Below are 14,765 nucleotides of genomic sequence, written 5' to 3' on the forward strand. Positions count from 1 at the left end.
TGAATGAGATATAAATCCACCATGTAGTGTCGTAATGCAAAATTTCACTGTCACTCACACTGGGTCAATTTACTGTAGCAAGCTTGAAGGAGGAAAGGACCATGCAAATGCTACGGTGTTTGGGGCTGAGCTGGGACTTATATCTGGAAGGCACCTACACCATACCATTGAAGAGCCATAGAGACAAGAGATCACTTTGTAAACTATCCTTAATTTAATTGAACATATAATTTTGCATTTCAAGACCTATTAACAACTTATTAATGTTTCATTAAGTCATATTCCATAATGAATGTCCAGACTCTGTGGTTCCCAGGGGTCTGCAGATCCTGAAGCACATCAGATGTTTCCTAAAACTGTGCTTAATAAAGACTGTAATTAAATGGGTATGGATTAAGGAGTGAGGAAGCTGCAGAGAATTTATTGAAATCACCTTAATGCTCGGCTGGCAAATACAGTTATTGTGAGATTGCTTTTTCAAATGTTGAAGAAAGCACAAATGTTTCTGATGAGCTGCAAATATAAAAATTCTAGTCTAGAACACATTTATGTTCTCAGTTATAATTTATTGGCATACTGCTGAAATGCATATTATATAATTATAGTTATTTGCTGGTCCTATTATTCTACATAGCTATGTTTGCAATAATGTTTAATTAAAATGGTGTACTAAAATAAATCATTTTAATCCCTGAAAAGCCATGATTTTTACTTAAAAGATTCAGCTCTAATGCTTTCCTCCTATATTTGCAGTCATTTGTTTCACCAGCGTTTCACGTTGTACTTGTGCAATCATAGATTCTGTTTATTGACCCACTGGCAGTCAAAGAGAACATTTATATAACTTAACAGCCTGTGATGTAACTGCATGCCCTAGAGATGGATAGCAGTTGTTTGTAACAGGAAGAGTTTACATGTCTGATGTGATTCTCATTCAGCTTAAGTAGATAATTGTTCACTGGCATGAGGAGAAAATCCACTGTACACAGAGCTGGGGCCCGCAGAGCTTTCCCAGAAAACTGTCACGCCTATAAGTAGCATGTCATGATGCCAGCTGGGCGGTATGGGCGTGTGCTGGTTAGTGCTGTTGCCTCACATTACCAGAGACCCTGGGTCAAATCCCAGACCACTCACCATCTGTGTGGAGTCCATACAGTCTTCCTGTGGTTGAGTTGGGATTTTCTCTGGTTACCCTGGTGACAGATGGGTGTGTGAGAGAAAAATGAATGCTGAGTTGGTTTGATGGTGAGAACTGCTGGGGTTCTTTCCACAAACCAAAGGCTTGAAGGTTTAGCTGATTGGTATCCTCAAGAGGCGGAGCCACCTGTCCATCACAGTGAAGGGACTGCCCTCGCCCAATAGAGGCAGGATGAGAATTGAAGTCTAGGGTGGTTTATTTTGAATGCACATTGGTGGATTTTGGTGAGATGTGTGAGTTTTGTGTCTTATTTAATTTTAATCTCTGGCTCTCGATGATTTTTATGCCTGGATTTTCTCGTGGACTTTGTATCGGAACTCGTTTGCTTTGGATTGCCTGTTAGTATTTTTTGCTCCTATGAATTATTGTGTTGTACTTTTCTTATTCTTCCGATAAGTCCCTCTTTTGTAAAGTTTCTTGCTCAGCACAAGCCAGGGGTTGATAGTGATCCCCTCCCTTGTGGGCATTTTGAGTGTATTTAAGGACTTTTTACAGTGTTTTTTTAACTATGATTTTGAAGTGGAAGGTGGAAACCTAGGCTGACTTCTGGTGTACTTCCTCTGGAGAGGCTGGTGGGATTCTAGCCTGCTTCCCTGGCTGTTTTTAAAGGCTTCACACTACTTTGGCCACTTTGACAGATAAATAGATATGTATAATACCTTCACTTAGTGAAGCTATCATGAAATGCTCAAGAATGCATACATAACAAAAAAAAAGGAAAACCAAGGCCTTATAGTATGCTGATAGATAGCTTGATAGACAGACAGACAGACAACTTTGATAATAAGTGAGCTGTAGGTGGGAATAACATATAACCAGATCTGCCCGGTTGTGCCACAGGTTTACATTTAAAGGTATCCACAAATGGAAGATGCCGATAGAAGTGTGTTATTTCCAATGTTCCCCTGTTTGAAGTCACCTGCATTCTAAGCTTAAACTGGCTCAAAATCAGAGTGTTGGTAACAGAGGCAGTAACATGGATGAATTCAGACAGTTTTTTAGTGTCTGGATTACAAATTTTAGTTCTAGTTGTAATATTCTCCCATACCGTCAAATGCTGACTAGATATAAGGACAAATGCAGGATGTTTATAAAATACAAAATTCTTTCACAGAAAGCTCTGAAGAAATACAATTCCCACAAAAGGCAATTGTAAAAGCAACCAAGTGCCAGTACAGAATTCAAAGAATGGTCAGAAAATAGAGCAAAAAACCTCAGGAATCCAGAAAAATAACAAAAATCACCTGGATCCTCCCCGTGTTGAGTTCTCTTCACGTCTACCTACTTAGGTTACCTCCGGATGCTCCGGTTTCATTCTGCAATCCAAAGACATGCAGGTTAGGTGGATTGGCAATACTAAATTGGCCCAAGTGTGTGGCTGGGGTTCATTTGTGTGTGTGTGGTGTGTTTAGATGTTTTTGCCGGTGACAGACAAGCTCCCTGTCCAGGTTTTGTTTCTACCTTATGCCCAATGCTGGCTGTGTTAGGTGCCAGCACCTCCTGTGGCCCTGTTCAGGACTAAATGGGCAAGAGAATGACTGAAGTGACAAAAACACAGCAGAATATAAGAACACTCGCCCTTCCCTAGCGCATTTAAAATGAACCACTAGGAGCTGTGGGAAACCTGCACCTTTATAGGGCTAAGGACAGTCCCTACTGTGATGGGCAGGTGGCTCCCCAAAGAGGTGTTGTACAAAAACAAAGGCATTGATACATAGGCACAATCAAAGTCTAAATCAAACTTCCTACTCCTATTGGATATATTGTCTTCCCAAATTAACTTTACAATCAGGTGAAGCCAAAACCAAACCATGAGACCCTGTAAGTGTCGTTTGAACATTTATGTGGGATTCATCTGGCCAGGTCCTGCTGCAGATACATAGCCTAATTTATCAGGTAATTGTATGCTTAGACTAGTGAAACACGTGGACCTCTGGTTCTTACAGGTTCCTCTCACTACAAAAGGCTTGATATGAACAACTCTCTGTCTGTTGTTTACAAATATTAGAATTTACACCTATGTACTGTGTCCGGGGGAATTCTCAATAGATGGACTTACAAGGCATTCTTACATTCTGTGTCCTGGACTTTTATCATGCATGCCTAGGTGCCATTGTGCTTGTCTGATGCTCAATTGCTCTGTCTTCAGGACTGTTCCTCATTTTTCATCACTTATTCACCTCCTTTAATTTGCTTGACACACAGCAGATATTGCTGCTGTCCTTTTCCTTTCTGCTGTCATGGTTGTTATCATTTGATTTTGCAATCATTTTGCCATAAAGACATGACCACAAGTTACTTTGCTGTCCTTTATTTAAGTTTAATTCTTTGATCAATAAACACAATACTTACAATTAACAATGAATTCTGGACACAAGGATCATGATGCTTGTCTATGTGCTTCACCATCTTGTCTGCTTATTCTTTCTCGTTATTCATTACTTAATTGCCTTCTATGATGTTCCTGACCCTCAGGAGTTGTCACTGCTCCACTTTTTCTTTCTGCTATCATGATGGCTATCAAATGGTTTCCTGATGACTTTGTTGTAAACAGATGACCACGTGTCACTTTGCTGTCCTTTATGGCCACCAGGTTGTTGCTACATAAAATTTTTCAATCAGGATTACTTCTTGCTTGTCAATTTTTACTTCATCATATAACTGGCCTTTGCGATATACTTGGTTCCGCAATCACTTTGATGTAAACTCATGGCCACAGGTTATCACCACTATGTTGCTGCTACCTAAACTTTTTTAAACTTCCAGAACATATCAGGTAATTAGCTTTCGAATTAAGACCAAGAACAAGTTTCTAGCCCTAGCAGTTTGCAAGTAATTGTGTGAGAGACAGACTGACCTTATCATTTCATATATATACTGTGTAGTTGTGTGTGTACAGATTATCTGACAATTAGTCATACATTCCAAACAGAATGTGTGCTGTTGACGTTGAGTCTGCCCCAGTGTTCCAAGTCCTTAGCTTTTCTGCCCAGTTGGCCATTTTTTGATTGGTATCCACGGGGGAATTTTGCAGGTTGGATTTTTTTAGACTAATTTGTTAAAAATAATGCTGTATTTTAGGCTATTTTTCAAACCCCCTCTTCCCCTTTATTACCATTTTTTTAATCCATCTGGGACCCCTTTCCTTGCCCACCTCTTGACAAATTGTATTGTTCTATAAAATTTCTGAAGGGAGACCTACACACTGTTTAACGGTATACACCTCATTCTTTCACTCTCAAATCTCCAAGGGGGATGCCCCCAAGTCTTCAATGGTGTGTACCTAATTCATCGCTGCCAATGCCCCCCTAACTGGTGTGTCACTTTGTGTCAGGTATTGGCCTATTTTTTTTTTGCATCACTATTCAATTTTTGAGCTATCTTTGGACTGTAAAAGTTTTTAAGGATCAGGCAACCCCAGCCTGCCCTGAAGTGGCCTGCTACAGGATTACATTTGGCTTTGTGTCTTACTCTGAGTTGTCATGTGCCTGAATGAGGAAAAAAGCAGGTCCAGAAAATATAAAGAAAAGTTTCTTTTTCAATTGTCATTTGCTTTGCATGCAATTAAATGAACACTTAAAGTACGTCGTTTTCAGTTTTCACAAGTGACGTCTGTACTGCCTCATAGTAAGGAGACAAGGGTTTTCATCCTGAGTCCTCCCTACATGGAGTTTGCATGTCCTCCTCGTGTCTGTGTGGGTTTCCTCCCACAGCCCAAAGTTGGCAAACTGGTAATGCTAAATTGTTCCTAGTGTGTGGTTTGTAGTGTATGTGTGTGTGTTCATCCTATGATTGACTGGAACCCTGTCCAGGGTTTGTTCCTGCCTTGTGCCCTTTGCTAGCTGGGATCGGCTCCAGTACCCCCCTTCCCCAGTTACCCTGTTCAGGACATGACATGGCGTCTGTACTTTAAGCAAGCGTGAGTGTACAATATCATGAGTATCTAAATTGTCCCTAGTGTGTGCTTGGTGTGTGGGTGTGGGTGTATGTGCCCTGTGGTGGGCTGGCACCCTGCCCGGGGTTTGTTTCCTGCCATGTGCTCTGTGTTGGCTGGGATTGGCTCCAGCAGACCCCTGTGACCCTGTGGTTGGGATATAGCAGTTTGGATAATGGATGGATGGATATTTTAGCATTTCATTCAGGGTTACACTAGTTACAGGTGGAGCCCACCCTTCCTTGCCCATGGTCATGCAGATGCTGATTGCATTTTGCCTTCTGACAATGCTCCCGATACTAAGCCAGTTCCTGGAAACCTCCTTTTCCCTGGCTCAGACCTCCGTCTCGGGCCTTGTGCTCCTCTTTTCCTTTTCAGAACAGGAAGTCTGTTCTTTTAGGCAGAGCGTCCCATTCTGAAACCACATTACAGTACACATAAACAGAAAGGACAAGCCACAGAAGCGAACGACCGGCAGCGCTGCAGCTGATTTGTTTATCTATGGTGACCTCAAGGCCATTCTAGGGTTAATAACAGTACTTGTCAACAGGCCAGCGATTCTTGGAAGAGGCCCCTTTTTTCAGGACTCCTTTGTTTGTGTGTGCCTGTGTAATGTGTATGTGTGTGTGTGTGTGTGTGTGTGTTTGTTTTAGCTAAGAAAAGCTAACATAGAAAGTTGAAAGATGACTACTGAGGATCTTATGGTTGCAAGCACTTAGGGCCCCTTGGCGGGATTAATTGATCCCTTGAATGCAGGATGATGTAAGTGTTTATGAGCGGCTCTCCCCCTGCACAGCTCATCAAAAGGTGAATCCGTTAAGATCAGGATGCAGACTGGGGTTGTCTAGACTTGCCATACCCAGTGATTATTATGGCTTAGCTGCTGGGGGAAGGGGGGCTCCTAAATACAAACGTGAAAAGAAAAAAAAAAAAGTGGGGAGGCGGCGGGCAAAGTGTGGCTCTCCTGTGGCTTTTTATATTCATATGGATTTCTGCTAGATTATTGATATTTTACGAAAATTCAGCAAAAGAAGAAAACATTAAAACATATTCATCTTGCATAATAAATAGCAATACACCTTGGTTATGGCAGGACGGTGACTGGTGGTGGTGGTCCCATTTGTGACACAGAAGTATTCTGAGTTCTATGGTGAGAATGCTAGTTTCTGCCTTTTAAATGGCCATTTATTTCTTTTCCTGAGTGTGTATTTGTTTAATTGAGCAGATAATGTCACTGGAAAACTGTAAATCACCTTTAAAATCCAAGCATTTCTAAAATTTTTAGTATTTTCTTTTTTTTTTTAAATGGTTCACAATTATTACCCTTTTTAAGGTTATATTTTGCTTTCATTGTGGCTTTGTCTCTTTGTCCAAATCCCATTTGTTCAAATGACCAAAGTCCAAATGCTCTTTTGTAGTTCTGCATTCTGATTATATTATTTCAAGTGATTTTCTAAATGGTGCCAATTTAGGACAAATTTGTAATGATAAGGCAATGGAATATGTTTTTAACAGAGCCCCTGTTGCTGGGTGTGACTAGTGGCACACCTAACTGACTCAGAGATGGCAGTATTTTCAGAAACGGATTTTATTTCCACAATAAGAAGGGAGGGGATCATGTCAGTGAATGTATGAAGGAAGGCAGGAAACACCTACTTGCAGGTGGCGAGAGCCCTTCCTTATGCAGAAGACGCTGAGACGAGAAAAGGTTATTTGGCTCAACAAAGATCCTTATTTCTTACTTACCTAATATTTCCAAAATATCAATCTGTATAAATTTGCTAACAACAAACACTTCCTTTATTACTTGTTTCATATATCTACTGTTCTATGTGTGAGGTAATGCTTTCCAACATTTGCTTCCTTATTAGCATTCCATCTGTACTTCTGTTCTTGTTGAACAAATTTTAAATCTTCCATGAAATGTTGCCTTGATAACATGAGACATCTCAGTCATGTTGTCCCTTAAAGAAATATGCCACCGAAAAATTATACTTTTTAGTATGTTACATATGCCGAATAATTTGTAGTGATGATCAGGGAAAATTGGTTATATTTTCATGCAAAATGGAGAAAACCAGGTTTCTGTTAATATAAGCATACATGGTGGCCGGCTTTGGACAACAGTAAACAATATCAGAAAAATCAATGAACAAAATCTCATGTCAAGTCACCCAGTTTTATGCTCGCAACATCCTAAACACTTGTATTTTTTCCTAAAATATTGCTAAATAAACCACTTCCAGAAAATACTCTTGTGAAGTAAAATGGAACACATTCAGACATGACTGAGCAAATGAATTAAAGACCCGCCTCCCCCTCCATTCATTGGTTACAAGTGAAGCCCAATCCAAGTTTATTCATTGGCCAAAATTGAGTTTCATGTCATATCAAGAGTGCAAAGGGCACTGAGAGATGCACATAACTACAGGAAAAGGGTTAAAGAAAAGCAGGTGAGATGCCTCTACTAGCAGAAAGTCAATTCCTGAATCTAGTATCAAAGACATCTGCTTCTGTGTGTTTGGGGGGGTATGTTTTTTTTAATACTTATACTTTTCTTGAGATTCTGCAGAGTTTTAATTACATCTTGGGGACAAAACAAAGTCTATCTATCTATCTATCTATCTATCTATCTATCTATCTATCTATCTATCTATCTATCTATCTATCTATCTATCTATCTATCTATCTATCAGTATACTATAAGGCCTTGCTTTTCCTTTTTTTTGTTATGTATGCATTCTTGAGCATTTCATGATAGCTTCACTAAATGGAGGTGTTATATATACATATATATATATAATATATATATATATATATATTGTGGAACGAGCCTCGGACACAGACAGGTAGACATGCTACTAATAACCACCACACGTTTATTTACAACTAATATTTACAAGTCTTAAGTGCCACACAACCCACACACTCCCCCAAAGTCCAGGCCAACACCACACTATGCCTCTTCTTCAGGCCGCCTCCTCTCCTTGTCCTCTTCCACCCGACTCTAGCCCTGAATGAAGGGAGGCGGCCCCTTTTATGTCCCCCCGGATATGCTCCAGCACTCTTCCACCGACATGCCCCAGTGTGGCGGAAGTGCCGGCTGTATCCCCGGAAGCACTCCAGATGTCCCTGCTCCTCTTCTCCCCAGCACTTCCTGGTGTGGCGGAAGTGCTGATGTCCAGGGCTCTCCAGGCATTGGGGCACCCTCTGGCGGTGACCACAGGCCCCTACAGGGTTGAGCTTCAAAGCTCTGCACCCGTGGCCCCCAAAGCAACCAGGTCCTCTTGGGTGTCCCGGCTGTGTACCACCCCCAGCCGTGTGCCACAATATATATATATATATATATATATATATATATATATATATATATAGTGTCAGCCATGAGGAGGAGAACCCCTTAAGAAGAGTTTTGACATCACTTCTGTGAATACACAGACAAAGTTCAAAATAAAGGTCCCCCAACATAACCTAGGGCGGTCGCCCCCTCGCGGTCTAGAGGAGGTACAAGCCCTCCTCCGGTCCTCCTGGGCGTCCCGGCCGGGCTCCAGCCCTGGCCGGATGCCACAATATATATAACCTGCTAATATGCATTGGTACTGTTCTCTATCTCAGTGAGGTCATTTAAATAGGGTGTTTAGGAATAATCAACAAACTACATGCAACCCAGCCCTTTTCCCACAGTCCTTCATCAGATTTGCAAAGTCCTGTATTTGCATAACTAATCCCCACAGAGGCGGATTTTCTTTTTTTATGAAAATCTATAGCTTTTTAACAAAGTTGACAATCCCATTAAATAATTTACTCTTAGTAAGTCATGCCTTGATTTTATCTACATGAGTCATGGGTGTGTGAATTTACCTCCTGTCTACATGGAAACTTAAAAAAGAAATAAAAACAACAACAATTACCATAGGGAATTTAGGAATGAGGAACAGTCCATAATGGCCACTTATTCAACACAGATCATTCCATTTTCTTCTACCCATTTTGTGTCTGTAAGTTGCCAGGCTGTCTGCATTTACATGTAGTTCCTAGTAAACGTTTTATCCAAGTTTGATTATTTCTGGCAGCTCTCATGCCTTTGTCCTTTATCTCTGGTAAAAAACAATGATAAATGACATACTTGTTGGGGGCCACACAGTAGTAGTGCATTGGTCAGTGCTGTTGTTTCAAGGATTTAGCACTCCTTGTTCAAATCCCCCATTCTGCGCGGTTGTTATTTTTCCAGATGCTCATCCTCAAAGGTGTGCTCTCTACATGAATCGCAGATTTGATTTTGGCACTGCACTGATGTGGATTTCTGAGTGGACCTGTGATGGACAATCTTGTTTCCATCTTGACACATTATGTTGACAGAGTAGACTGTGGCCTGACATGACCCTAAAATGGATTAAGTTAGAATGTTATGTTATTCATAATACCAGGAGTTGTGTAACCTGCTGTTAAAGGCAGAAAGATGATAATGAATCATAAGGGTAGTCTACAACTTGCCTGAAGTAGGGGCCTGAGTTGCCTTGAAAGCTTACATGTTGTAATCTGTTCAGTTAGCCAATAAAACATGGCATTTTGACTGACTTCTCCTTTAGAGTCATCAAGACAGCAGAGTCAAATTGTTTGCATGCAAGCATATTTGGGCAATAAGTGTAATTCTGATTCTAATTTTGTATCCCAATCCAGCAATAATGGGTCCATGACCAAAGCCAGAGGGTGTGGGAGGCGGTGGTGGTGGGGATCCATCAGAGGATGTGCTCATGTATGTAATATCAATCTATTCATTCGCCTAATGCAATTCAGGGTCAGAGTGGACTGGAGCTGTTCTCTGTTGCAAGGTAGGAAACAAACCTTAATGGGGTCAACTTAATGGAACGTAAGTGTTAAGAGTGTCAGTGGAAAGCCAAACAAACTCCACACAGAAGACACCTCAGTTAGACGCCATTGCTGTGAGGTGTTTCATTTCTGGTCTGCTGCCTCTACCTTGTTGCCCCCACATTGCTCTTTTTTCATCTAGATTTAACTAAAATTGCAGTTATTGTTGTTATGCATATACATTATAAGCAACTGTTATATGATGTGGTAGCTGTTATAGTAATGGTGTGCTCCTTGATCACACCCAAGGACCGTTAGTGTAATAAGGCATCAGCTTTCAAGGGTGAATGTGTTGACATACTGTATGTGTCATAATTAAAACAGAATTATACAAATCTGCACTTAAGGCAGAGCAGTGTTGTGCAAGCTGGGCCTAGTCCATTTCTTTTAGTTTGCGTTTCATTTTTTTACAGCAAGAAGAATGTGAAAATGAGCAGAAAACTAACACTCCCTCTCTGTGTTTCCCTCAGGTGAACGGCCATTTCCCTGCACTTGGCCCAACTGCAACAAGAAGTTTGCCCGCTCGGATGAGCTCGCCCGCCACTACCGCACACACACTGGGGAGAAGAAGTTCGGCTGCCCACTCTGTGAGAAACGCTTCATGCGCAGCGACCACCTGATGAAGCACGCCCGCCGGCACTCCGACTTTGAACCCAGCATGCTGAAGCGGCCATACGGCAGCGGAGCCAACACCCGCACAGGTTCTCTCAGCGACTACAGCCGTTCGGACGCTTCCAGTCCTACTCTCAGCCCTGCCAGCTCGCCTTAGCCCATCTGCACTGAACGCCTGCACTTTTCCTCTGCCAGACACTTCCCAGTTTTGTGGATTTTTTTAATTTTTATTTTATTTTTGTAACTCTCATGTTGCACAGCTGTCAGAACTGCTAATAATCTGCTTATTGTAAAAGTACATAGCTGCCTATATTAGTGCAATCCCTTGAGAAAATGATCTCAAACATTTCCAGCTGGCATACATTTTATTTTTTTTCCATATATATATATATATATATATATATATATATATATATATATATATATATATATATATATATATATATATATATGAAAAATTGTGAATTTCACACTTCTGAAAGTTGCCAGGGTAATTATAGTGATAGTTATTTTTTCCTCAGAAACATTTCGTTAAACATTTTAAAAGTCTAAAGCAACAGTTTATGTTTAATTATCATTCAACTTTATTTAAGCAAACAAGCTTCAATTCTACAGCTCAGGATCCAAGCCAGTTATTTTTTAACTACTTAAATGACTGCACAACACAAGCATCACTTTACTCTTTGAAATTCAACTGGTTTGAATTTTGATCCCCTCTCAGGGATGGCCTCCTTATGTTGAAATAATGATTTGTTACCATGAAGACCCATCAATGCTACAGCCTTACACTCAACAACATTTGCACTCGACTTGTTTTATTTTTTTGTGTTTTTTCTTTTAATTCTCTATGTCACATTAGTGGAGAACTAGCACTGGACTTCATGCATCCCAATGGTTTCACACCCGTGCCCCATTTTTAAGCCGTTGTATAAGGATCTGCTTATCAGACTATAGTGGATAATCTCAAATCATGGGCCGCTTGCTGTTAAATTATAACTGGAAATAACATGCAGAAAGTGTTTTTTTATTAAATGTTGCTGTTTATTATTTTTGTTATAATTTTTATCATGATTATTATTATTATTATTATTTGTTATTATTACGGTCTCCCATGCTCAAGCTTGCAGGCTGGTCACAGCCAAGGCAGAAAAGCCATAAAACAAATCTCTTAATATTTGATAGGGAAATGCTTTCATTTGAAATGCAATAGGATTTTATTTTTATTTTTTTTATAAAACACTGGGAAACAGCTATTGGCATCACTCCATTTCACCGTGCTACCATCACTAGCTGTTGGATGGCATTGACTGTGAATATCACTTTGCAAAAAGAGACATAAAAAAAAACCAATCTGTGTAAATCTAACTGGAATATGTGAACTGGCCCATGTGGAAGACTGACTGCCTTAGTCATAGTCCAGCGACTTGAGCAACTGGTTTTGTTCATCTTTTTTTCTAGTAAAGTAAGATTGACTTTTTTTTTTTTTTTTGATTGTTAGTCTGAACAGTTTTGGGCAAGTTGAAATGAATCCAATTTCTTGTTCAAAGTCTTTCTCGTCATTGCTGGTCACCTCACTCTGTTGCTTAAGGCTGCCAGGCTTTGATTAAAAACTACTGCAGACTATTGGGTTAAAAAAATGGTGCCTTCCAAAATATACAGGCAATTGTTTTTTGTTTTTTTTTTTGTACATGTAAATGACAAAAAATTGGGATTTTTTTCCAAAACAAAAAAAAAGGGAAAAGCCTTCCAATCACACACATTCTTTTGAAGCTGCAAACCATTTTTTCTGTTCAAGTTACATTATATTGTAGAATGCAGCGCCTGCATGTATTTAAACAGTACTATTTAAACTCAACTGTGTGCCTTCACTTCTAATCATCTTTTACTAAATACGGGGCCACAGCCTTCCTTTCGGAGTATGAAACAAAAGCAAGACAAATTATTCCGCCACTATTTATCAAGCAAACTAACCTTGAAGATTGAAAATAAAAGAAGAGAGGAGTTGTGTATCTAAATGGCAAACAGACAGTCCACATCCCATGGTGCTTTAAAAGTCCAAATCCATTTTACTATTGTGCTCTATATACAGTATATAGTGGCCAGGTGCAGGAATAATACGTTTCTAACAATAAAAGTTGTGACACCAGTCGGGTCATCCCGTTTAACTAAACAGAAAAGTCAACATAAATCAATGCCTTGTGATGTTTAGGTATCTAAATAAAAATACTTTTACTTTAGCTACAGGGTCAGGGTCTGTTTATTTGCAAACTTTTTCCGGCTGGTCACTCTGGTCAAAACAACAGCTAGCAGCTATAGCAGGGGAAGTGGAAGGGATGAGACTAAGTGCCCTCCCTAGCCAGTTTCTCAGTGCTGCAGACAGAGAGGGAGAAGAAAATGTTATATATATATATATATATAGTGACCACAGAGCCCGAAACCTTAGACATAACCTGCACAGACACAAGCCCCAAGTTCAAATGCAAGGTTTTTAATACAATAAACTACCTTCACTAGTTGCACAAGCACAACACAATTCTCTTCTTTCCTCCTTCATTCCTCCAAGGCAAGCTTTGTCATTCTTCCACCTGACTCCAACTCACCTTAATGACTCCTTTTGTCTAAGAGCTGGGACTACTTCAGGTCCTAAGACAGTTAGTTGGAAGTACTTCCGTTTCCAATGAAGTAGGGATTGTGAACCCAAAAGGGCTGCACACTGGGACTCCAATTCCCAGCAGGCCCTGTGGGTATCCAAATGGGCACCACAGTCCAGGGATACTGCCATCAAGTGTATCAGGGGAGAAAGAAATCAATCTGATGTCTCCCCGGGTCCTTCCATTGCACTGATCTCCCAGCCGGGTTTGGGTCCCTGTTCCATTTCGGTTGGATACCAGCCCATGTGTGACGTCTGTTACAATGCTTAATATATCATAATGTTAGGCAGATTAACTGACTCACTTAGGGCCACACAGTGATTCAAGGCACAGATTGACAGGGCAACCTTGTGGTTTACCATCTCAGTTCTCCAGAGTAAGAGAAGTGAAAATGTTTTGTTCATCCTTTATGAATCAGGAAAAGAAAAAGCTGAAATTTTGAAAAAATGATAATTGCCCATATTCAATAAGCGCTGTTTCCTCTTTTTTGTTTTTTTTTTAATTTGTTTCAGTTAAAAAAAAAGAAAATAAGCATGTGCCTGGGATTATTTTCAGACACTGACACATCAAAACCAAAAAAGAGACATTACACTGTCATGGGTTTATAGTGCTGACCCCTCCACTCAATAATTTATGTTGATTTCAGGACCCTCAGTTTCTTGTTGATTTGTTTCTCAAATATTACATAGCGTCTTTCTTTCATGAACAGCATGCTTTACACATGTATCACAAACCAGTCGCTTCAGTATTTCCACTGTTGGAGCGCATGGTGATTAAGTCAGTGAGGACTGGACTCTCACCCTTGTGATTTCCATTCCACTGATTTACGACTTGGCCGCTCTCGATGTTAGGAAAGAAAACTGCCGAGACATTGTTGATTGATGCTCTGCTCAAAGTTGTTTTGAACGTCTTTAAATTGAACATGTTTCTGAGCATGGGTTGTTTAAATTTTTTGCTCTACTTAATGGTCTCTTTTTCAGTGTTTTTATCCTGCTTGTATGGTATTATTTCAGCACTAGCTTTTTGTACCCCATTATCTTATTATGGTTTTCTTTTGTTCCTGTTTCACTCCTTTTCCATTTTCATTCCTCATTGTTTCTACATTAGTTCTATTTTAAACTCCTTCTGTTTTTACTTTGTTCTATTTATCTTGCATTATTTTGATTTTGTTTCTACCTTGTGGTATTTGTTTTGTTTCCTGTTAGATTCCCGATCCCGAGGTCAACAAGCTAATAAATCAGTTGTTCTTCCAGGAACAATAAAGGGAGAATCTCGGAGTCAATAGGAGGTGCAGCTTTCTACGTGTTTTATGTTAATTCCATTGAAATGTGTTAAGAAGTTCAATTCTCGCTGTCCTCAATGAACTCATTTTATGTTTCCGTTTAATTCCTGAGATGGCCCTGGCTTGCATGCGGTGTAGTGTTTTCAGTCTGGCCATCCACTTTGAATTCTTTTCATTATTCACACATTTTTTCTGAATGTGTAAAGTGATGTTAAGTGC

The 14,765-nt window shown here is 40.0% G+C and overlaps 1 protein-coding gene across 1 annotated transcript in view; it reads left to right on the top strand.

Moving 5' to 3' along the window:
- Positions 1-10,965, top strand: part of klf13 (Kruppel-like factor 13) — a 50,639-nt gene extending 39,674 nt beyond the window's left edge. Inside the window, exon 2 of the mRNA XM_039773579.1 lies at positions 10,472-10,965. Coding sequence (XP_039629513.1) covers positions 10,472-10,770 — 299 coding nt within the window. The 3' untranslated portion in view covers positions 10,771-10,965. The remainder of the gene's footprint in view (positions 1-10,471) is intronic.
- Positions 10,966-14,765: the final 3,800 nt, after the last annotated feature.

This window comes from Polypterus senegalus, chromosome 12 (genome assembly GCF_016835505.1).
Source record: "Polypterus senegalus isolate Bchr_013 chromosome 12, ASM1683550v1, whole genome shotgun sequence".
In the NCBI taxonomy this organism is placed as follows: Eukaryota; Metazoa; Chordata; class Cladistia; order Polypteriformes; family Polypteridae; genus Polypterus; species Polypterus senegalus.